Source organism: Electrona antarctica (genome assembly GCF_951216825.1).
Source record: "Electrona antarctica genome assembly, chromosome: 9".
In the NCBI taxonomy this organism is placed as follows: Eukaryota; Metazoa; Chordata; class Actinopteri; order Myctophiformes; family Myctophidae; genus Electrona; species Electrona antarctica.
The window spans coordinates 354,252-379,818 of record NC_136790.1 but is presented as its reverse complement, the minus strand read 5'-3'; the positions used below and the strand labels follow the sequence as shown (position 1 = coordinate 379,818).

Genomic DNA, 25,567 nt, shown 5'->3' with positions numbered 1-25,567 from the left:
ACACATTAGGGCATTAAGCTGCTAGTAGCCTACTGTAACTGAAGTAGCACACATTAGGGCATTAAGCTGCTAGTAGCCTACTGTAACTGAAGTAGCACACATTAGGGCATTAAGCAAAACAAGAAAAACAAGGTTTATTTGTTTTATTTTTTATTTTGTTCCCGATTTTGCAGGCCTCAAGATCAGGTAGATTATAGTTATAGTCACCAATAAACACAGTTTTTAAATGTACAATTATTTATTTCAAAAACAACTAGTCAACTAGGCAACTAGTCAACTAGTAAAAATGACTATAAGTCAATGCCCTAGCACACATCCATCCAAATTGGTCAACCACTCACAGGCATATGCCCTATGCCTGTGAGTGGTTGTGGTTGAGAGACAAATGAACCATGCTTTGCTAAATTGATTAGCTGTTTGTATTGCTTCACTCTCACTCTTCTCCCAGCTAGAGTCAAGCTCTAGAATCTAGAACTTGTTTAGTCGTTAACCATGGAGGAAGACTACCCTCTAGTGTCTGTGTTATGCAATTACAACCAGAATGTTGTTATTCTAAGCAAGCAAGCAAACAGCCAATATGTTGCTTAAATTCAGCCCCTTCCCCATTTTAAAAGTATTAAAAGTCAGCAGGCTACTAACGAGTATACCTAGAGTATACCTAGAGTATAATTAGAGTTTGTATTCATTGTTGTATTCATATGAGTGGCGCTGCTGCTCCTTTAACACAGACGTTACGTCGTCTGGGTTACTGTTCTGCAACCAAGGGCAACCAAGGATAGTCTAAGAAGGATGAGACGCGAAGACCGTACGGGCGACGCCATGTTGCTTATGGTGCTCCATGGAAGGAAAGAAACATGCGCAGTTGAGACCAAGGAAGCTGAACGCGGAAGTGTTGGCTGCATATAGCCCATTGCGCATGTTTCTTTCCTTCCAAAGCAACATGGCGTCGCCCGTACGGTCTTCGCGTCTCATCCTTCTTAGACTATCCTTGAGGGCAACCAGGAAGTAGCAGAGCATTTTAGCTGCACAGAACTGCACGTCTATGGAACTAACTGACACAGCGCATGTTTGTTCTTCAAACTCTTTTCCTGCTTGACCTTTTGTATCGGAGAGCAATGGACAAGCGATGAAGAAGACATCGGTACATATATAGTTACACTTACCAGCGCCTGGTAAGGAACATAATGACTTGACTGGCTAAATGTTAAATGGATGCTTAGCATGACATCATGGTCCGATCAATAAAGCACATTTCATGGTAACCTGGCACCATTGCGTCACGTTAATATAATGTTGAACATTAATTGCATGCGCACAAATCCCTGGAAAGATGAAAACTAAACAGGTCACAGTTTTTACCGTCAGTTGCATTAGAAAATGTGAATTGAGAGTCTCAATACTGTCGGCTTTGGGCTTGTAAGTGCAAAGTCGCTGTCCATGGTGCTGCCATACTGTGGCAGTGAGTGCTTATAGTTTCCAGCAACATAATTTTGCTGGGCCCTAAAGCACAGCTCACTAGTCACTAGTTGTACTGTTATTCCCTTGTTTTTGATTGATTGAAGAATTTATTAACAGTTTGCAGAATTACAGTACATTTCAAGCACAAACTCAATACAAAGGCTGTTAACTGTGAGTGGACGACCCAATTAAGCATTACACTTGTTTCCAACAGGGTCCACCATGTTCAAATCATCAAAACATTTAGAGACGTACAAATAGACACTTCTATAGACAGAACAGGAATTCATCAAAAAAGAATTCATCAAAAGACCAGTCCGATTTGCACACGCAGTACCTTTTACACTTATTTACACACCGATACATTTGCTCCTGATCCTGTTTCCAGTATCTCATGAAGCAGCATGTGCCATGTTTCATCTCCTTAACCTGATTTAGCGGCAGCGGTGGCCGAACGGATAGCGGCGCGGTCTTGATACCGGAAGGTTCCTAGTTCGAATCAGCCGTCCGACACGTTAAAATTACCACCGCTGAGGTGCCCTTGAACAAGGCATTGAACCACTACGATGAAATGTGTTCTATGAGCAGGGCCTGGCTGGAAACAAGTTCTTGAGCTTAGCCCAGATACCCTGGGTAAATATAGATTTCATTTCATTTCATTTCATTTGAGAAATTGCTATGACATTAAACCATCTTAAATGAAAACATGACTAGCGTTAGCTAGTGATAAATATAATAAATATAAATAAATAGCAATACATATATATTGTTACTTTAAAAACTAGAAACATACAAACATGTATTATTGATATTGATCAAACAATATAACAGGTAGGTTTGCCTTTGCATGTACAATTCCCCCCCCCTCCCCCCTAATAAACATGTTATTGTCTCCACCTGCGTCTTTATAAGTAACCAACACACTTAAAGGAGAATTCCATACTAGAAGGCTTTCTTACCTTTAGTTGTAGTTGTTACGTCCCCACCAAAGAGGTCCAGGTGTTATTTTGTGCAAAAGTGCATTATTGGCTATTTCCCCTACCATAAGCCCTCAATGAATTGCATTGAATTGAATGGGGCTATGGGGTGTTGTGCTAATTCGCTTATTTCCATCGCTCAAAAATCTATTTCTTTTGTAGATATCCTCTCTTCATAATGTAAATAGTATCCCAAGCGACACACTTTACTACTTATTTCGATGGAAATAAGCAAATTAGCACAAAAAACCCAACCCCCATTGAGGGCTTATATTAGGGGAAATAGCCAATAATGCACTTTTGTACAAAATCACACCTGGACCTCTTTGTTGGGGATGTAACAACTACAAATCTATATCAACAAGCATGCATGTTATCTATCTATCTATCTATCTATCTATCTATCTATCTATCTATCTATCTATGCTTTTCTTTACATGATTCCTGTGAAATATACTCTAACTAAGCCCATACCTGTATTGTACAGCAGAATGGAGATGAGCATCAGCGGTGATATCAATCAGCCTGTGAGCTGTACCATCAAATCTCCAGTCTACCTGCAGATTGGAGATGCAAAGACAGACTCGTCTCGCTCTGGGGTCTCTGTGGTGGATGTCACTCTGCCCTTCGGAAAGACTGTCAATGTAAGCTGTGCCTGGCGCTTTTTGAGTGGTGCAAACCACTCCAACAACTGGCTTTGTTAGTACCCGTGTGTGTTTGTGCTTGTACGGGTGAGCATGGTTGCTATGGTTAGTATGTGACGTCACTCACCAGTTCACACGGGTGTGATTTTTTAGACAAGCCTACTGAAAATGTAACGCTAGCTATACGCTTTGCATTCAATTCAAACTATCTGTACAAATTATCTCAACATAATCTGGTCAGTTAATATTAATTGACAGTAGTTACTAAATTATTGTATGCACTTTCAAGTAACTTACTAAATTGTGACTAACATTTTGTTAGTATTAACAAACGACAAACACATAGGTATAGCATTTACATTACATTTACAAGGCCCTAATTAGCGTGCACTATTATGGGTTTGAATCGTGTTCTAGTGATTATAACACCTGTTATATAACGGTACCCATTCTAGACGGGAACCCCTTTTGGTGTTTTAACTAAGCATTATGTTATACTTTAGCTATTGAAAAATAGCAGACCTACAAGCTCATAGCGTGCCACCGAGTGGCGCGCTACGAGCTTGTAGGTCTGCTATTTTTGAAAAATCGTAAAAAATGCGGCACAAATCTTTGAATATATATTCTTTCAGAGCTAACTTTTTTTTTTTTTTTTCGATGTCAGGCCTAAATGGGATAATCTATACTTGATGTTTTCTTCCCAGATTGACAGGATTACCTTTAAGAACTACTACACAGCCTTTGTGACTGTGCGTCTGTTGAGGAGGAATCCAGGCCACGATGCTAAATGGAGCACTGCTCTAAGGGACCTGGCTCTGATGGCCAACCCGCACACAGAGGGAGGGTCACAGGACTACTTCTATATACACAGGTCTCAGGTACGCTGGGAAGTGTGTGTGTGCGTGCGTGCGTGCGTGCGTGCGTGTGTGTCACAGTGTGTGTGTGCACGCGCACACTTCTTATTGTAGTAGAAAATGATTCTGTTTTTTCAATAGTCTTCATTTTGTCTCTTGCATTTTTTGCCTTTGTTGCAACAAGCTCAGAGTCAGACATCTGTTTGTGTTATTTGGCACCATAGCCGATATTTATTTTTCAAAACTGCATTTTGTGTCATATTGACTCTGTATCCATGCAAGTATTGGCAAGCATGATGATACAGTATATTGCTGCATTATTATTATTATTTTTGTAGCACAGCCCGCAACACATTGTGAGCCTCCCCGCCCCGGACGGAGTGGCTTCATCCATATCCGTTTGTATATTTAACGTAAATTGACATTAAAACAGCAACAGTACAGTAAATCCTCTCCCGGTGTGGATTTCCCTTTGTAATTCCACTGCAAGTGGATCACTACTGCGCACTTACTGTGTCTGCCACGGCCACAATCTACCTCAGAATCCACAAGCCAGCATTCCCATTGAGCATAAAGCCAACACAGGCTGCCAGGGATCAGCACAGTTTACATTCCATCAGCTGGCCTTGGAGGGCAGCCAAGCCAACTGTCATAACAAGGCACCGCAGTAAGCTATGTAGAGTCGATTTACAGCAGTGCTACCCGCTAACTCATTGTTTATTCCCCATTTCGTTTATTTCTTGTTTATTCTCTTGCAAATCGAGCCATATGGTGGATGGTTATTTGACTTTTTGACTGTGCTCCAAGCCACACACAGTTCAGCGCTGTTGTTTATGCTCCGTTTATGGTTTTGCTATTTGAACTTTAAATTATTTTGGCCATGTTGGAAGTGCTCTGTATTGGACTGGTAGTTGGGATTTGTCCTGGTCTGTCCTGGTTGAGATCATTTTAGGATGATGGGAGATAACTATAAGATGTTTTTCTTGTGAAATAATGATTCAACATAGGCTTCCTCAGTAACTAATCCTAAACCAACATCACTATTTAATGCCATGCATGCCTGCTTGTATTGTGGATAGCACCTCTTTCTTTGGATGAAATTATCATTATCATGTGCAGTAAAAACAGTGTTTTCTCGTACCTGATAAAAAGGCGTGGTAGGCCTTAGAACCATCACATGTAATTCCTTCCTTGTACAGATGAAGGTGGAGCCGGATAACGTGGCATCTGTGAGGCTGATCCTGAGACAGCCTTCATCTGCCTGGCTTACCTTCAACCTGGAGGCCATCAAAATACATCCCTACGTAGAGCCAGTATGTTTTCATCTAAACTGGATTCTGGCTACTGTAACAATACAAAGCAGGTCATGCAGGGGTAGTAGTATTACTGTAACAATACAAAGCAGGTCATGCAGGGGTAGTAGTATTACTGTAACAATACAAAGCAGGTCATGCAGGGGTAGTAGTATTACTGTAACAATACAAAGCAGGTCATGCAGGGGTAGTAGTATTACTGTAACAATACAAAGCAGTGTCATGCAGGGGTAGTAGTATTACTGTAACAATACAAAGCAGGTCATGCAGGGGTAGTAGTATTACTGTAACAATACAAAGCAGGTCATGCAGGGGTAGTAGTATTACTGTAACAATACAAAGCAGGTCATGCAGGGGTAGTAGTATTACTGTAACAATACAAAGCAGGTCATGCAGGGGTAGTAGTACAGTACAGTACAGTACAGTACAGTACAGTACAGTACAGTACAGTACAGTACAGTACAGTACAGTACAGTAGTATAGTATAGTATTACCCCGGAAACATGTCTGGGGACCCCTGGGACCCCCGGAAACATGTCTGGGGACCCCCGGAAACATGTCTGGGGACCCCTGGGACCCCCGGAAACATGTCTGGGGACCCCCGGAAACATGTCTGGGGACCCCCGGAAACATGTCTGGGGACCCCCGGAAACATGTCTGGGGACCCCTGGGACCCCCGGAAACATGTCTGGGGACCCCCGGAAACATGTCTGGGGACCCCCGGAAACATGTCTGGGGACCCCTGGGACCCCCGGAAACATGCCGGGGGACCCCCGGAAACATGTCTGGGGACCCCTGGGACACCCGGAAACATGTCTGGGGACCCCCGGAAACATGTCTGGGGACCCCTGGGACCCCCGGAAACATGTCTGGGGACCCCCGGAAACATGTCTGGGGACCCCCGGAAACATGTCTGGGGATCCCTGGAACATGTCTGGGGACCCCCGGAAACATGTCTGGGGACCCCTGGAACATGTCTGGGGACCCCCGGAAACATGTCTGGGGACCCCCGGAAACATGTCTGGGGACCCCCGGAAACATGTCTGGGGACCCCTGGAACATGTCTGGGGACCCCCGGAAATGCTTTGGAACATGTCTCTTCAAAAAATAGATCTACAAGCTTATAGTGCGGCACAAAGTGACACGCTATTAGCTTGTATATCTGCTATGTTTGTATAGCAAAAGTATAAAACAATGGTTAAAGTTGTTACACAGACGCTTTCCTGGTTTTAATTAACAAAACATTACTCTAACCAAGTATGTGGTCTTCCTAATATTCAGTTGAGACATTTAGATCATGGTGCTGGGCAGGACACCTCCCATGTTCGAATGCCGGGGTCCGGGTGTTACAGTTGCAGTTAGTAGTTCTCTCTGTCAGGAGACTTAAAACTTACAGAGGGCAACTTGAATGTACAGTACAGCATATTAATGTAAGCTAAGTATTAATACACTGTTTAACTCAACGAACCACAACATAAAAACACATCTTAAGTACACTAATTAGTTACGACCGCACTTATCTGAACTGATTTGTAGACTCATTGTGGTCAGAATACACAGTGATGTACAGCTTGTGCTGTTGTAAGTAGAAATAAGGTCCACTTGGTTTCAGGATCCAGAGAAGGAGGTCCGGGACTGGCTGTCTGACTTGACCGTTGTTGACCAAAGCACAGATTTAGAGGTAAGCGTGTGTGTGTGACTGTGTGTGTGTGTGTGTGTGCGTGTGTGTGCGTGCGACGTGCGTGCGTGCGTGTGTTTTACAAGTTTTACAGTGCAAAATCAGCAAATGCAGGTTTGGCCTTCCACAAAGACGTAATTTAATCCCCAAAACGTTATGTGTCAACAATTTGCAGATGCTGACCATGTTGACTCAAGCCTACATGTTTTAAGTCTTAATACATATAACTGAACATATTTACTATTCGGTGCCTTCTATCAGTATGAAACTGCGCTGGGCCAGCAGCAGTGGGCTTTGGCGCGGCCAGTTGCTCGGGCAATGCGTCACTCGGGGGCACCTCTCGGGGGTTCAGGCCCACTGCTGACAGCGCGTCAGTGGTTTGCAGAAATGTACAATGGTGAGGTTTATTCTCTGGCAATGAGGTTGCTGTGTGGATGTTGTGTAATTGTTTGTTTGGTCATGCGTGCCAGGGTCTTCCACACCCCCAGACAGTGTCCTCTAGTATCCAATGAGGTTGCTGTGTGGATGTTGTGTAATTGTTTGTTTGGTCATGCGTGCCAGGGTCTTCCACACCCCCAGACGGTGTCCTCTAGTATCCAATGAGGTTGCTGTGTGGATGTTGTGTAATTGTTTGTTTGGTCATGCGTGCCAGGGTCTTCCACACCCCCAGACGGTGTCCTCTAGTATCCAGCAGATGTGGGCTCTGACTGAGGTCATGCAGACCAACCAAACCACAGCCTCCATCGGCAGATTTGATGTGAGTCAAACACACAGAAAGCACTCGCTGCACCATATATAGGCATTGGGTTAGGGTTAGGGTTAGGGTTAGGGTTACCACTCGCTGCACCATATATAGGCATTGGGTTAGGGTTAGGGTTAGGGTTAGGGTTAGGGTTAGGGTTACCACTCGCTGCACCATATATAGGCATTGGGTTAGGGTTAGGGTTAGGGTTAGGGTTAGGGTTACCACTCGCTGCACCATATATAGGCATTGGGTTAGGGTTAGGGTTAGGGTTAGGGTTAGGGTTAGGGTTACCACTCGCTGCACCATATATAGGCATTGCTTAGAATGGAAGCCTTCTACCTGGATGTGGAGAAGTTGCTAGTGAGCCAGAAGACGTGTTGGCGTGTGGAAATTCAGGCAGCTGTGTTCTATCTGCAGAAAATAATAAAAACAGGATCAGTACTACAAAGATGCACACTCAGTAGTCATACCTCCACCAACATTACGCAATTGTCAAGATATGTAATTTAGATATTAGTGAATAGTGATTATGTAAATGTCTCCTTGCCCTTGATTGAGACCTTGTCCTGTGGCATTTTGAACCCAAATGTTAATGATATCTTCAGTGCAGTGTACTGATCATACCCAACAAAGGTCCGGGAAATATGCCGGGATTTATATGATTGATAATGATTTTGCTGACAGACAGACTATTGTGGTCTTCAGGACAGCCTAGTGCACAGTGCGTGCGTGCGTGTATGTGTGTGTGTAGGCGGGGACTAACAACACTTGATTGTTCTTTATTTTCCAACAGGTAGACGGCTGCTATGATATCAACTTGCTGTCTTTCACATAGCATGGGTGGATCTACATAGGAGAATATACTACTCTGCATCATTGACCACGCAGAGGACCAGTGCAAGCTACAGTAACACTGCTATGCAATGACTTCCACAGTCGTGGCCAGATCCATTCACTAGATGTAGCAAATGAATGAAATATGGAGTCCCCTTGGTATAAAGAAATGTTTAACTCGTTATTTTACAGGCAATGATCAAAGACATCCTGTAACTCTTAGGCAGACAGAAGCCTTGGCCTGTTATTTTAGAATGTACTGTGTTCTAATGTTCCCCCCAAAGCTAAGTTACTAACAATCCTCGCTTGGCATTAATGATCATTTACTCAGCCAATGTTTCAGATACGATACGGCTGTGGGAATAATGACACGTTAGATTATGTTTCACTGGGAATGAATAAGTGCTTTTATGGAGCCTTTTAATCGTTCTCCAGCTTTGTAATGGTCTAAGCCAGCCACGCGTGCTTTGTCAACCCCCTCCGGGGCTTCCTCACAGTCACACAGTTTGCGTAGATAATTAAAACATGGAATCAATCACAATGTTACAGTATGCATACTCCTTGGCATAGTTTTATAATCTTTAGAATATTGCGATTTACATTTTTTACTTTGGACCACTGCATGGAACTCTTGTAAATCAGTCACCTGTTCTTCCTTGAGCTACACCATGAGATGTGACATGTAAATGATCCTGTTCCTTGAGCTACACCATGAGATGTGACATGTAAATGATCCTGTTCCTTGAGCTACACCATGAGATGTGACATGTAAATGATCCTGTTCCTTGAGCTACACCATGAGATGTGACTGTAAATGATCCTGTTCCTTGAGCTACACCATGAGATGTGACATGTAAATGATCCTGAGCTACACCATGAGATGTGACATGTAAATGATCCTTGAGCTACACCATGAGATGTGATGTAAATGATCCTGAGCTACACCATGAGATGTGACATGTAAATGATCCTGAGCTACACCATGAGATGTGACATGTAAATGATCCTGCTGTAATACAACAGGACAAAAAAACAACAACATTGTGTTGGTCTGAGACTCTGAGCATGGGACGAAGTATGTTACATTTATCATTCGGATTGAGAAAGTTTATAAACATTGCCTTCTGCATATTGACTGAAGCTTATAGGACAATAAAATATAATACATGTGGTGAAATGCAACAACAGCTAATGATTGTAAATCAGAATGTGGTTAGATTGGGCTGGAAAGGCTACATTATATTATACTGTAATACACCACTGCCACCACTGGATGGCAGGAATGCACTGAGTATGTATAGTTGTGTGTGAACTTGACCAAAGAAAGGCACACAATGCATTCGGGGGGTAAGACCATATGAGAGAGATTTGTATGCAGAAAAAGGAAATAATAGAACCTGCGCACTCATAAACAATGTTAGAGTTATTGCTATGCTTTTTGTCAGGTCAAACAGACCTGACCTGATGCCTATGCTCGAAACATCAATACATCTAACATGGAGAGAGTGCAGGCTATACTTTTCTTATGATCCTTCAGCAACCCAACAAACGATATCATGTGCATATTGTTGTATAATAGCTTTCGATGAGAAACAAGAAAAGCCACAGGGACATACAGTACGAACGAGCTCCCTTTGTTAAATTATTCCACTTTTACAGTAATGTACTCTTGTTGTTTGCATCCTACTTTGTTCTTCCCTGTGCTGGATAATGACTGTTCCGCTTTGCCATCAATATACTAATAATATTAGCGTATTACTTACTAGTACCCTTGTAATAAAACCTTTATTACCTTGTTTTTATTATGTTTGTTTTATTTTAGGTCTGGCAGATGGTGGTGTGGGAGGCCACACCAACATTTCACTGCACACAATAGCATCACCATGTGTAACACAAAAATAAACTCTTTAATATTGAACACTGGGGACTCTGGGAAATCTGCTGCTGATAGTAGCCTTGGAACAGATCTCCCAATAGTGTCTCCCTGAAATCGGTGGAGCTTATTTTACACTACAGTGTGGAACAGCACCGTGGAACCTCCAGAGGTTCTTTACACTACAGTGTGGAACAGCACCGTGGAACCTCCAGAGGTTCTTTACACTACAGTGTGGAACAGCACCGTGGAACCTCCAGAGGTTCTTTACACTACAGTGTGGAACAGCACCGTGGAACCTCCAGAGGTTCTTTACACTACAGTGTGGAACAGCACCGTGGAACCTCCAGAGGTTCTTTACACTACAGTGTGGAACAGCACCGTGGAACCTCCAGAGGTTCTTTTACAGTTGCTGCTAGAAAAGGAGGTCAACACGTATACCGTTTTCTTTCCTAATGAGAAATCAGCACCTGAATGTAAGGTATTAAGTATTGTAAGTAAAAGTATTTGTCTTGGTGGTCTTTACTACTGTAAATTGCATAGTTTTGAAACCCAGACTATTTTAAGGCCACACCGCACCAATGCAACTATTCAAAACAGTGTTAGGTCAATCTGCACCAATGCAACTTGAAACTACCCCTAACCCTAACTAACCCTAACCCCTAACCCTGGGGATAATGTTTGCAAGTAGTTGCATGCTGCAAGGTTGTTGCATTGTGAATCATTGGTACGGTTTTAGTCTGAAACTACCATTGGGGATAATGTTTGCAAGTAGTTGCATGCTGCAAGGTTGTTGCATTGTGAATCATTGGTACGGTTTTAGTCTGAAACTACCATATTGGGGATAATGTTTGCAAGTAGTTGCATGCTGCAAGGTTGTTGCATTGTGAATCATTGGTACGGTTTTAGTCTGAAACTACTTGGGGATAATGTTTGCAAGTAGTTGCATGCTGCAAGGTTGTTGCATTGTGAATCATTGGTACGGTTTTAGTCTGTGCGGCATATTTGCTGCTGTGGTGTTGCCTGCCTGACAGTAGCAGTGTGAACAGATTATGGCTGAGTGGGTGGTTATAGTGGACTGAGTGGGTGGTTATAGTGGACTGAGTGGGTGGTTATAGTGGACTGAGTGGGTGGTTATAGTGGACTGAGTGGGTGGTTATAGTGGACTGAGTGGGTGGTTATAGTGGACTGAGTGGGTGGTTATAGTGGACTGAGTGGGTGGTTATAGTGGACTGAGTGGGTGGTTATAGTGGACTGAGTGGGTGGTTATAGTGGACTGAGTGGGTGGTTATAGTGGACTGAGTGGGTGGTTATAGTGGACTGAGTGGGTGGTTATAGTGGACTGAGTGGGTGGTTATAGTGGACTGAGTGGGTGGTTATAGTGGACTGAGTGGGTGGTTATAGTGGACTGAGTGAGTGGTTATAGTGGACTGAGTGGGTGGTTATAGTGGACTGAGTGGGTGGTTATAGTGGACTGAGTGAGTGGTTATAGTGGACTGAGTGGGTGGTTATAGTGGACTGAGTGAGTGGTTATAGTGGACTGAGTGAGTGGTTATAGTGGACTTAGTGGGTGGTTATAGTGGACTGAGTGGGTGGTTATAGTGGACTGAGTGGGTGGTTATAGTGGACTGAGTGGGTGGTTATAGTGGACTGAGTGGGTGGTTATAGTGGACTGAGTGGGTGGTTATAGTGTGCCCTACACACTGCTTAGTGCATATGTCCTGAAGGGAGGGAAGCTCATCTCTGATGATGGGCTGGGTCATCCTCGCCGCACTCTGTAGTGCTCTGTGATCGAGGGTGCGGTTCCCACAGGGGGAGATGTAGGTGATCAGGAGCTTTGGTATATAAGGCTATCGCTCCACTTGCCCCATTGTAGGTGATTCATGATTCGGTTCCATACAAGGGAGGTCAACAGCTCTGTGAACCAGAGGTTTTGTTTGGGCTTTCAGTTCTCTCAAGTTCTCTGTCTGTAATTTCCTGAGTCTGGCCGGCGTACTCCAGTCCACTGATACAACTCAGCTGATGGTTGACCTCAGAGTCAATGGCAGGCTTTTGTGGAAAGAAGGCTGCCGAGGTAGCGGAAGTGGTCAACATATTCCAGAATGGCGGTGTCCACTTTTATGGTGAACTGGGTAGTTGGCTGTATCTTGCCATTTAGCTTGATAGACAGGCATATCACTCCTTTAGTTCTAAATTGGTACCAGATCATGGTCGCTCCCTCTAATGTTGTGGATAGAACATAGCATGTGTTCTGGCAGGGCAAAATAGTCAAGCCTTCCCTCACGCAAGTTTTTTATACCTAGGATGGGAGCAAATTTGGAGCGCTGTGATTGGTTGTCAGTGGAGTAGGAAGCACTGGGCTGTGTTTTGGACCGCACACAAGTGTTTATGCCTACTAGTATACTCTATGACTAGTACTAACCCTATCTCTAACTCTAACCTAAACATAACCGCAAGCAGGGGAGCAACGCATCCCTCACCAACCTTAATCCAATCTTTTTCTTTTGACTGGAAGTCTTATATTTGCTAGCTTAGATTTGCCAAAAAAACAGTGCCTATTCATGAATGGTTCTGGGGAACCATTTGAGCAAAATGCCTCTGTTTGCCATGATCTGATCTGAATGAATTTAGGCAACCTGTTGCAAACTTGTTTAAATTGTAGTTCCTCTCACACTGTCAAATGAAAGATGTCACTGACTCACTGGCAAGTGCATGAATTACAGTTTTAAATTACAGTATTACCCAAAATGTTATACAGTATGTTTGTCTAACACTATACAGAGATAGCATACAGTATGTAGGCTATGTGCATTATACATGTATAATTTATTTGATATCATTGTATTGATATTCACTGAATTGGGTCTAATAGAAAATTAAATATTGTCAATAATGTTCAGGTTGGGGTTCAGTTGGGGGTCAGTTACGTGTGTGTGTGTGTGTGTGTGTGTGTGTGTGTGTGTGTGTGTGTGTGTGTGTGTGTGTGTGTGTGTGTGTGTGTGTGTGTGTGTGTGTGTGTGTTGTAAGCGTGTGCGGTGCAACGTGTTATACTATCAGCATAGTAGTAGGCTATAGATATAAAATGGTCCCATTTCATGGTAATTTACAAGACACAGTGTGGTATGATGTCTAATTGTAACAGTTAGGCAAGGCAAGCTGTAGCCTACATTATAACAATAACATGCTTGCTGTCAGTGCCTTCCTCAAAGGGGGGGGGGGGGGGGTCGGGCTGTATAAAGTCGGCCCGATCCCAGCTCTAGCTGTGGCCCTGTCCATATCCAAAGTTGCCCACACCTGATTTAGAAGTTGTAGAATCTGCTCTCAGCTCTCAATGAGGTTAATGTGTCTCATCATCACGTCTGTTTGCTGCTCTTCCAGATATCGCCGTGCAGTTCCTCCATAAATCTGCCCCCATATGCAAGCTACAGAAGAAGTACGCAGCGCATATCGCCGTGCAGTTCCTCCATAAATCTGCCCCCATATGCAAGCTACAGAAGAAGTACGCAGCGCATGTCGCCAGGTTAGTGGATGTATAGATCTACACGTTGTGTTGTATTCATTCCATGGTGCAGGGACGTGCTCACATAGACATCAAAGGGGGCTTCAGCCCCTGCCCTTTTACCCGTCTGTAAAACAACTGCCCTCTCCAGACCACGAATGCAGCCTTTACTACATGGTGAAAGAAATGCAAAATGCCTCTCCTTTCCATGCCATTCCAGAAGGCAGCATTCAGGAGAATTCCTTTTTTTTATGAAGTCTCCTGAACTTAAACGCAGCATTTTGTGTTAACAAATTTGTTTATAAATCCATGCCGTTACACCGCATCTCCACTAGCTAAAGATTACTGGGTTGCGCCCCGAAAATAGCTGATCTACAAGCTCTCAACACGACGCGTTGTGAGCTTGTAGATCTGCTATTTTCGCTCAAAATTTTATTTTTTTTGTATATATCCTCTCTTCATAATGTAAATAATATCCCAAGCGGCACACTTTACTACTTATTTCGATGGAAATAAGCGAATTAGCACAACACCCCATAGCCCCATTTAATTCCCATTCAATGCAATTCATTGAGGGCTTATGGTAGGGGAAATAGCCAATAAGGAGTTTTTGCACAAAAAAACACCTGGACCTCTTTGGTGGGGACGTAACAACTACAAAGAAAGGTAAGAAAGCCTTCTAGCATGGAATTCTCCTTTAAGATGCTGCATCGTAAGGTGTTGTTGCGCCCTGAATGTGGCATGCTTCTTAAGTTCAGAATGCTTGGGCGATGCGCCGTGAGCTTGTGGATCATCTGTTTTCGGCACACGAGTCGACACCTTTGAACCACAAAGTAAATCTGGCAGAACGTGCACACATCAATGCCTGCCAGGCTGCCAAGTCTCAACAATATCATCACTGGTTGGCTTGTTATTGTGTTTTGAGAACGTCGTTGTTTAATGGTTGTCTCACTCATCTCACACTGATAGTAAGCAGCGTGCCATGTAGGTTGTGAAAGAGGCACCTCCAGGGTCCTCCGTATGGAAGAACAACTAAGAGAGCTACCTCTAATGTTCTCGTTGTTAAAATAAAATGCTGGTATTTACAGGACTTGTAACTTAAACAAAAAAAGTTTTCAACTGGGAAAGGAAACGTCTCAAGTCTGCAAGTAGAAAGTAAATGTGAAGTGAGGGGCACTCTTATTGTGTAAAATAGTCACTGCCTATAATTTGAGTCAACTGTTTCACATTTTGTTTACCATTGCTTTGCAAAACAATGTCATTTACTGCTTTTTATATAGAAATACAATTGATATTATGCATAATTAAGTTCAGCCCTCACACACTCACAGTTAGTTCACTGAGGAACAGCAGGACGTTAGGTCATCTTCAACACACTTGGCTGTGGTGTGTTGCAGGTGGAGAATGGAGATGTGGGTGTCCATTCAGGAGCTGAACGAACAGGGGGAGTACTCGGACGTTGAAATGCATCCTGGGAAGGATCTCAGCACAGGTGGTGTCTTCCAGCTGCGCCAGGTAAGAGAGAAGGCCATGTAGGTGATGATGATGATAATTGATAATTAGTCTTATATTCAGGCCAATAGGGTAATTTACAAATTTAGCACTGCTGTCAACTGTCCATACTAGTTTTACACATTAGTGTGCCATGTTTGGCGTCTTAGTGACTATTGCTGTTTTAAAATATATTAATAAATAATGACAGGTGTCAGCTGTGTGTTGCTGGGACCCCTCGATCCACAACTCGGCCCACATATTAATGTGTACAGTATATATACATACCGTATGTGTGTATTCCAGATGATCTACTGTCAGTAGATCACCACCTTCGAAACATAGCCAAAATTAAACCCTTTCTTTCCCCCCCCGACCTCTTAAAGGTTATCCATGCATAAAATCCATCAACCGGTTACAACTAATTCAGAATGCTGCAACTCGCCTCCTAACAGGCTCCAGAAAATTCGACCACATTACCCCTATTCTGGCCACCCTACATTGGCTGCCTGTCTCATATAGAATTAGAATTGATTTTAAAATACTCTTATTCACGTTCAAGGCTAGGTCCGACCTTGCTCCATCATACTTATCTGACCTACTCGACCCTTACGAGCCAGCTCACGTACTGAGATCATCCGGAACGGCCCTTCTCACCATACAATGAGGCTGCAAAAAAACTGTAGGCGACCGGGCATTCACAATCCGGGCACCGTCACTCTGGAACGCCCTGCCCCTGGAGATCAGGCTTGCTGACTCTGTGTCCCGTTTTTTTATTTTTTATATCGTTTTTTATTGGGGACAGCCAAGCAGTACATCTGACAAGAAAATCTTTGCACATAGTCACCCATTTTCTTCTTTTTAAAAAATCATCTCAAACATCAACAAACAATGTACACCTTCCCAACGAAACAAGGACAAACAGGACAAAAGCAAATAAAAATAAAAGTAAAAACACAGGTCACATCATGGGTCACAGTCAGAGTATTGTACACTTGTGAGAGAGGCACTGTCTGTTAATTCTGAAATCCACAGTCCGCTACATTTGGGTCACACCGAGCAGTCTAATCCAGGGAGGTACAAATATTGAAGTATTCTATAAAGGGTCTCCATGCCTTAGTGAAGCCTTCGGCGGTTCATCTGAGAGAGAATTTTATTTTTTCTAAACTTAAGAAGTACATCACATCATTGAGCCAGATTGAGTGAGAGGGTGGATTTGGCGACTTCCAAGATAGTAATATTCTTCTTCTAGCTAGCAGTGTTGCAAAGGCAATAATCTCTAACTTCTGATTCGTGTACTGTAAGGGGTTTGACGGTGTGCCGAATATAGCGATCAATGGACAGGGTTGTAGTGCATTTTCTAGCACGTCTGACAGTGTGACAAACACAAGTGACCAGAATCGCTGTAGCTGGGGACAAGACCAATACATGTGTGTGAGATGTGCTTGTGTCTGGGCACAGCGGTCGCACTTTGAGTCTGCCTCAGGATACATTTCAGCCACCCTGGCTTTACTAAGATGAGCTCTATGTACTACTTTACTAAGATGAGCTCTATGTACTACTTTACTAAGATGAGCTCTATGTACTACTTTACTAAGATGAGCTCTATGTACTACTTTACTAAGATGAGCTCTATGTACTACTTTACTAAGATGAGCTCTATGTACTACTTTACTAAGATGAGCTCTATGTACTACTTTACTAAGATGAGCTCTATGTACTACTTTACTAAGATGAGCTCTATGTACTACTTTACTAAGATGAGCTCTATGTACTACTTTACTAAGATGAGCTCTATGTACTACTTTACTAAGATGAGCTCTATGTACTACTTTACTAAGATGAGCTCTATGTACTACTTTACTAAGATGAGCTCTATGTACTACTTTACTAAGATGAGCTCTATGTACTACTTTACTAAGATGAGCTCTATGTACTACTTTCAGTTGAATTAGGCTGAGGCACATTGTTGAGTTGTCTCTGTATAGTGCATCTGCCCACCACTCGTCTGTCAATACAGTACTTCATTAGGGTTAGGGTTAGGGTTAGCCCTAACCCTAACCCTTACCCTAACCCTAACCCAATACAGGACTTCATTCTCTAACCCTAACCCTCAACATTTCATGACCCATGGGATTAGTGCCTTGGAGGTTTGTGGATTAGAATCTAATCAAACCTGGACAGAGGGGGAAAGGAGATATGCCGAGAAGCAGTGGATTTTAAAATTAAACACCAAATTTCCACACGGCTTAAACAATACCAATCCAATAGGCCCACAGGGAACAGCTTAGTAAACAAACCCTTAAATGCTAAACTCTTAAATGGCCCTTAATTAGAACAGAGCCAGGACAATAGCAGTAACACAAAGCCATTCAGATTCAAAATCAGACCATATTGGTCTGAGGTTGACACTAATGGGCTTGATGGGTGGACGTAATCCCCTCAAAAGTTTAATCATCAAGGTTGAATCATCAATCAACACTTTAATCGTTGACCTCAGAGGTATACGACTAATTAATTGCCCAGACTCTTCTTCAACCAAGATGGCGAAAGCAAACATTCTTTGTTCGGTACTCATACAATAGTTTGGTACAAAACACTGAAGTCCTTAAACCAGAAACCTAACCCTAACCCTAACCCTAATACAGTACTTCATTCTCTTTCCCATTGGTTTTTTAACCCTTGTGTATTGGTATCAGTAAGAGATGAGATTAATGTGTAAGAGTCTGAAACAAACCCATTTTCATTTGGTAGCATTAGGAGCAGTTTTTCCCATTTCTGGTCATTTTGGCGATGTGGGAATGAGCTGAATACCTGTCTTACAAACTGACGAATCTGGAGAAATCTAAAGAAGTTGTTATGGGAAAGATTGAATGTAGCACAGAGGGAGGAAAAACTATGGAATGTATTGTCCTTGTACAAGTCCTTAAAGCACCTAATTCCCACATCGTTCCATCTATTGAGTGCTGAGTCTATAGTAGATGGCGTGAATAGATGATTCATTTTGATGTGTCCCGTTTTAAATCGCTCCTAAAGACACATTTTTACAGAGCTGCATTTAGCCCCTAACCCATGTGATTTCAGACTTTATTTTATTTTATTGTTATCTTCTATTGTGTTCTATCGACAAATTTCTTCTTGATCTTTTTGATCCATGCTATGTTTTTCTCAATATAATTTTCTGTTAAGCACTGTGACCTGTTGTTAAAAGGTACCATATAAATATTATTATTATTATTATAGTACTCAGAGACTTGGGTAAAGGCTACCTAGGATTGTGTTCGTACACCAGCAGAGGTTGATGTGTATATATATATTTATGTGTATGTATATATATGTATATATTGTATGTTTTACAGATGGTCTACTCAGCGTACTAAGGGATCTGGGTAAAGGCTACCTGGCTCTGTGTTCGTACAACAGCAGAGAAGTGGTCAGCGTTCTCTCCTCTCTGCTGTCTCACCACTACAACACAGGCTGGGTGTTGAGTCACATCGCTACAGCACACTATGAGCTGGCTGAATACTTACAGGTATGCACGCACGCACGCACGCACGCACGCACGCACGCACGCACGCACGCACGCACGCACGCACGCACGCACGCACGCACAGACAGACAGACAGACTACACACTACACACTACACACAGACAGACCGTTGAGTCACATCGCTACCGCACACTTTAAACTGGCCGAATATGTACAGGTGTATATATATACACACACACACACACACACACACACACACACACACACACACACACACACACACACACACACACACACACACACACACACACACACACACACACACACACACACTACCAGTAAGACACCTGAGGGTGAGAAGCGACCTCGAGGTTGCGTGCACGCATCCGCCTAATTTTCGGGCCTGTTGAGAACTCTAGTTTTCGCCGGCTGCCGGGCGCGGCTGCACTAATAACTTTGGGGCAGGCCCGTCTAGAGTTTAAATGGACAGGTATCAGTCAACAGGCCGTCTAGAGTTTAAATGGACAGGTATCAGTCAACAGGCCCGTCTAGAGTTTAAATGGACAGGTATCAGTCAACAGGCCCGTCTAGAGTTTAAATGGACAGGTATCAGTCAACAGGCCGTCTAGAGTTTAAATGGACAGGTATCAGTCAACAGGCCCGTCTAGAGTTTAAATGGACAGTTATCAGTCAACAGGCCCGTCTAGAGTTTAAATGGACAGGTATCGGTCAACAGGCCCGTCTAGAGTTTAAATGGATAGGTATCAGTCAACAGGCCCGTCTAGAGTTTAAATGGACAGGTATCAGTCAAAAGGGAGACATCGAAGAGGAAGGATGGATGGGGAAGGATCAACATATGGAATGTCAGAACAGGTCAGCTCCATATATGGAGTTCTAAGAGTATGAGTTTTGAGGTCAGATGTAGAGTTGCTGGTCAATATTGATGGCATCAGGGATCTCCATATATGGGCTTAATATTGATGACATCTGGGATCTCCATCCCTGATGACACGTGATGTCACATGCTCTCTCACCTGGGGTGTGACTAACACACACACTGACGGGAAATGTGCAAATCCATAGTTAACTGCGACCTTCGGTCGCAACTACAACACACACACACACACACACACGTGTTGTCCACGGTGTTTTAGAGAAGGGAGAAGAGTCTAGGACGTGTGGAGCGTTGTCCAGGGTGTTTTAGAGAAGGGAGAAGAGTCTAGGACGTGTGGAGCGTTGTCCAGGGTGTTTTAGAGAAGGGAGAAGAGTCTAGGACGTGTGGAGCGTTGTCCAGGGTGTTTTAGAGAAGGGATAAGAGTCTAGGACATGTGGAGCGTTGTCCAGGGTGTTTTAGAGAAGGGAGAAGAGTCTAGGACGTGTGGAGCGTTGTTCAGGGTGTTTTAGAGAAGGGAGAAGAGTCTAGGACATGTGGAGCGTTGTCCAGGGTGTTTTAGAGAAGGGAGAAGAGTCTAGGACGTGTGGAGCGTTGTCCAGGGTGTTTTAGAGAAGGGAGAAGAGTCTAGGACGTGTGGAGCGTTGTCCCCAGGGTGTTTTAGAGAAGGGAGAAGAGTAGAGAGGACGTAGATCAATGCAAGAAAAAAAAAAGAAACTCGTTCCACACAGGTTTCTCTTAGTGGGTCTCTCTAATCTTATTACAATACAAATAAGGGTTTTCCAGATGTATACAAGCTTGTTTCACAAACGAGCTGAATGTGACAAATATCCAGACCAATTTTACATTGTACAAAATTACAAATATGTTTGTAATTTTCCATTTTGTGAAATAAGCGATAGTTACACCAAACTTATAGCTTGCACTATATTCAAATTACATCATCTTTAACCTTTAACTCATTCTGGACAGGAACCCCTTTTGGGGTTCTGTACAATATGTACAGTATGCAAAAATTACAAAAAAAATGTATGCTGCTTTATAAATATTTAAAGTTTTTCCAGAAAACTTAGGTCAGGATTTAGAAGGCGTTTTTAGAATCGGCCTCAGTCCAAAATGGGTTAAGTTAAATTCATTATTTTTTGTTTTATTTGATGGCCTTCCGGCCCTCAAAGAATGACCCGAAAACTACATTCTGGTTAATCTACAAGCTCACAACAAGTTGCCGTGGAATGTGTTGTGAGCTTGTAGATCGGCTGTAGATCTGCTATTTTCGGTAATTCGAAAGAGTATTTGAAGTGATCAAACTAGCAATAGAATACAAGTTTAGAAGCATCTTCCACAAACACGAATGGTCTCAGTTAACAGTTCTACTGCGTAACCCGCGTTCCCCGCTATTTAAGCCGTTCGGCCTAAAATATCATCGTTGCATTTTCAGTCTTGAGATTTTATTTATCTTTATTCCATGTCATACACGGTCTTAGAATAATTACTAAGAATGACCCTAAAACTACGTTAATGTTGTGTGAACTCAGCCATCCACTGTCTTGGACCACCATTTGATGACATTTAGCCTCTCAGACCCGAAACTAAACAATATTTTGTTATCGTTGGATAAGATGTTATCCACAATTCCAACTCACAGGTCCTGCACTGCACCTGGTGAGAGCAGGAGTGGACCTGGTGAGACGTAGGAGGGGCCCGGACAGGAGACAACCCACAGAGCCTAGTCCTTCCACGGGCCAGACCTCCAGTCCTGGCAGAGTAGTTCGGGAGCAGCGGACTGTGTGACCCTGTCTTTCCCTAATGGGACTGATCGAGGGTAGCTACTGTGACGTAAGTCGGGACCTGATCACCTCGGCTGGGTCACCTGAGTGAGGGGTATTATGATGACAGACCTGAAACCCAGATGACCTTGGGATACATCACTGCCATGTTTTTTAGTTCATGCTGTATTGATGTTGCTACCATTAGGAGAGATGACAGGCAAACGTTGATCAAAATAATTATTCTACATTCTCTAATTGTGTAGACTTTGTGTAGAATTGTGTAAATTAACTGATGCAGATGTTTGACAATTGAACTCTTGAGAGCATAAAGTGAAACCAAATGGTACGGGTCCATTTGGTTTCATTTTATGGTCTTAAGAGTTAAATATCAATTAGAGTCCATTTTGTTAGCAACTCTCCATCATTTAGCATGGAGACCACCTGGAACCCACCCAAGGACCACTGGTGGTCCCCGGACCACTGGTTGAAAACCACTGTCTTAGAGCAATTACTGTTTCTGTCTCACTCTAGTCATAGTTATAATCTCACTAATAACTGTTAGTGTCTCTATCATGCAAAGGCTCAATTTATGTAACTAAGATAGCATTTTATGTAGACACAGCACTATATTTATATGCATAGTTTCATTATATAGATATTTCACTGTTAGGTTCTTAGCTTGCTTATGGTTCATGAGGACTATTTCTATGTATGTGATGTATTACCATGTGTTGTTGTTGCTTACTGTGAATCGTTCTGGATTAAGATTGTAAATTGTCTCTCTGGCTCCCTCCCCAGGTGGACCCCAGCTTTGCCTACACTCTGCTCTGACACAAGTTTGTTTTGGCGGAAGAGTTGGACAAAGCCTTATCCTGCTGCAGGAACGCTATTAGTCAACAGTAGACACTACAATGCCTGGTAATTATTATTATTATTATTATTATTATTATTAGAGTCAACATTAGACACTGTCCCCTAGGGTAGGTACCCTCACATGTTCTCCCCGTGTCCCCTAGGGTAGGTACCCTCACATGTTCTCCCCGTGTCCCCTAGGGTAGGTACCCTCACATGTTCTCCCCGTGTCCCCTAGGGTAGATACCCTCACATCTCCCCGTGTCCCCTAGGGTAGGTACCCTCACATGTTCTCCCCGTGTCCCCTAGGGTAGGTACCCTCACATGTTCTCCCCGTGTCCCCTAGGGTAGATACCCTCACATGTTCTCCCCGTGTCCCCTAGTGTAGGTACCCTCACATGTTCTCCCCGTGTCCCCTAGGGTAGGTACCCTCACATGTTCTCCCCGTGTCCCCTAGGGTAGGTACCCTCACATGTTCTCCCCGTGTCCCCTAGGGTAGGTACCCTCACATGTTCTCCCCGTGTCCCCTAGGGTAGGTACCCTCACATGTTCTCCCCGTGTCCCCTAGGGTAGGTACCCTCACATGTTCTCCTTGTGTCCCCTAGGGTAGGTACCCTCACATGTTCTCCCCGTGTCCCCTAGGGTAGGTACCCTCACATGTTCTCCCCATGTCCCCTAGGGTAGGTACCCTCACATGTTCTCCCTGTGTCCCCTAGGGTAGGTACCCTCACATGTTCTCCCTGTGTCCCCTAGGGTAGGTACCCTCACATGTTCTCCCTGTGTCCCCTAGGGTAGGTACCCTCACATGTTCTCCCCGTGTCCCCTAGGGTAGGTACCCTCACATGTTCTCCCCGTGTCCCCTAGGGTAGGTACCCTCACATGTTCTCCCCGTGTCCCCTAGGGTAGGTACCCTCACATGTTCTCCCCGTGTCACCTAGGGTAGGTACCCTCACATGTTCTCCTCGTGTCCCCTAGGGTAGGTGTCGAGTTTATTCCGTGAGTGGGATCATTATAATATTAAGTGCCGGCCCAGCTTATATTTGTAACTTCATGTTGTGTCATTTATGTATAGAGTGTTGGTGCTATTATGAAGTTCACTGCCTATACAGTAAATACTCTGTGTTATATAAGAACAGAGATCCTCTTATCAACCAATTGCAGTATATCTCAGGGATGTAGATATTAATACAGCTAATTGGGGGGTAAATGTGTTACCAATGTGTTACTAATACTATATACCAGGAATGCGAGTTCATACTAGGACAGGACATGGTATGGGGATAGGAAGTGTCGGGTGACAGAGGAAGGGGCGAGCTATACCAGGGGGCACGATGTGTTCGTTCATTCCTACAGAAACAATGTAGCAAACGGGATGACGCGTTTAAGTAAGTCCTTTTAATGTGTTATATGTTCGTTAAATGCTCTAAATTCAGTCATAAATGATGCATCTATGCAGTCGCTATATCTGTGAATTAATAGTATGTATCTTGTGTTTCCCTTGTGTTCGCAGTTATTACCTAAACGCCACAGTCTCAAGGTTCCTTTGTTGTAATGATCATCATGCTATTGTATTAGATCTAACACGGGCCAGACAAGGCAAATAAGGCTTTATACTGTACACAAGTGTAGTAGAAGTATGTTTGTACGTGTGTGAGTGTGTTATGAGATAATAGTAATAAAATGGCCAAAATCAAGTGATTGTTTACGGGCATTATTGCAACGTCGAGGCTATGTGTGTTTGAGTAATATTAATGTTACCTTGGTGTGTGTTAAATCACAGTTACCAGACCTGTTTGTTATAACCCCTTTGCGGAGGGTCTGAATCAGTAATTAAGCAAAGCTATGAAACAGCAAAGTTTAGTTATATCCGTACAGTAATAATTAAATGCTCTGTAATTCACCAGAGTAATAATTAAATGTGGTGTAATTCACCATAGTAATAATTAACCGTGTGTAATCACCGGTGAGTAATAATTCATTGCGGTGTAACCCACCGACGTGTTACTGAAGCAACGGTACTTAATTCACCGTAGCTATTCAAAGTGATACGAGCATTGTGTGATCCGCAATGCTAATGAAAGCCATTGGCCCGTGTTAGCTTAGCTGTTAGCTTAGCTACTACGTGAGCAATGGTGGTTGTCTGCTGTTAGCGTGACGCTAGCTGGGAAGCAAGACAACGAAGGGACGGCCATCCAGCGTTTGCGGCGGAGCATCGCTGACCCGTCATCGATCGCCGTGTCCAAGGACCAGCGACCGAAACCCGTAGGCTGCAGGAGGTAGCTGATATCTGCGGGAATCATCCGTGCCGTATTGAGGTGACAAGGATGCTAGTAGCGTGATCCTGCTGCTAAGGAGGTTGTGCCCTGGGTGCTAGGAAGCATCCGGTTTTGCCGACCTAAATAAAGAGTTTCAGTGCCCACATGAGTGCTTGTGCATTGGGGGGAATATCGCTGAAATTGTGTGTTGCAGAAAGGAACTGTGCATTGACTTTGGGGGGTATACCAGACCAAGCTAAATTGTAAACAAGCCAGGAGCTAGCCACCTTCCCATTGACATTGCATTGTGCCTAGCAACCAACTAGCATTAGGCTAACGGTGGCTAACTGGCTGACTGACGCTAATGCTAAGCTAAAGGAGGGTAACTCCAGTTGGATGTTGTTGGGGCTAGCCTAGCCAATGCTAACGCTAATAGCATAGGAATTGGGGCTACGCATTGTGTATGTTTCACAGCACGACTGGCCGCCAGAGAGGAACGCCGACCGGCCATCTAAAAAGAGAGACAAGGTTGGTGGGGGGGGGCGAGCGAGTAGCCTCGTGTAACCATGGCAGCCTTAGATGCGTTAAAGAAAGCGCGCTCGGCGAGCCAAGGCGCGTTAACAAGGTTAACGACCAAAGCCAAAAGTACGGCTGCCCATAAGTCCGAAAGTGAACTTAAGGCTTTACTGAAAGACATGGATATAGGTTTTGATGAGCTTCTAACCTGTAGCACGGATTATAAAAGTGCAATGGAAGAGGCTGGTGAAAACGCTTTGGACATAGCTACCGTTAGTACGAGACTCAATGCCGCAAAGATATCCTATCTTTTGGCTCGGACAGAATTGCAGGAAAACTTATGGACGCGGTTCATAGAAGATTCTGTGCAGCGCGCCCTCAAGTGGGCGGCAGAGGCAGCAGGCAGAGCGCGTCCTGACCGTTACAA

General features: G+C 43.6%; 1 protein-coding gene across 4 annotated transcripts; it reads left to right on the top strand.

Annotated features, from left to right (window-relative positions):
• Positions 1–956: 956 nt before the first annotated feature.
• Positions 957–10,299, top strand: LOC306929700 (nicolin-1-like). 4 transcript variants are annotated; one of them, XM_079510331.1, is made up of 8 exons: positions 957–1,172; positions 1,897–2,091; positions 2,926–3,079; positions 3,784–3,957; positions 5,133–5,246; positions 6,859–6,927; positions 7,577–7,681; positions 8,463–10,299. In XM_079510331.1, exons 3-8 carry the CDS (start codon positions 2,927–2,929, stop codon positions 8,502–8,504), a joined length of 657 nt encoding a protein of 218 aa, XP_079366457.1. In that variant the 5' UTR covers positions 957–1,172; positions 1,897–2,091; position 2,926; the 3' UTR covers positions 8,505–10,299. The 4 variants fall into 4 exon arrangements, with proteins under 4 accessions (XP_079366457.1, XP_079366458.1, XP_079366456.1 ...); XM_079510332.1 differs by having other exon boundaries at positions 2,923–3,079; XM_079510330.1 differs by lacking the exon at positions 1,897–2,091.
• The last annotated feature ends 15,268 nt before the right edge of the window (positions 10,300–25,567 follow it).

What these genes read in the sequence shown, in the direction of transcription:
- LOC306929700 (XM_079510330.1), top strand. Translation starts at nt 2,927, where the DNA reads ATGGAGATGAGCATCAGCGGTGATATCAATCAGCCTGTGAGCTGTACC. An exon ending in TACATCCCTACGTAGAGCCA is followed by an intron (nt 5,247 to 6,858) that starts GTATGTTTTCAT and finishes ACTTGGTTTCAG; the next exon opens with GATCCAGAGAAGGAGGTCCG. An exon ending in CCTCCATCGGCAGATTTGAT is followed by an intron (nt 7,682 to 8,462) that starts GTGAGTCAAACA and finishes ATTTTCCAACAG; the next exon opens with GTAGACGGCTGCTATGATAT.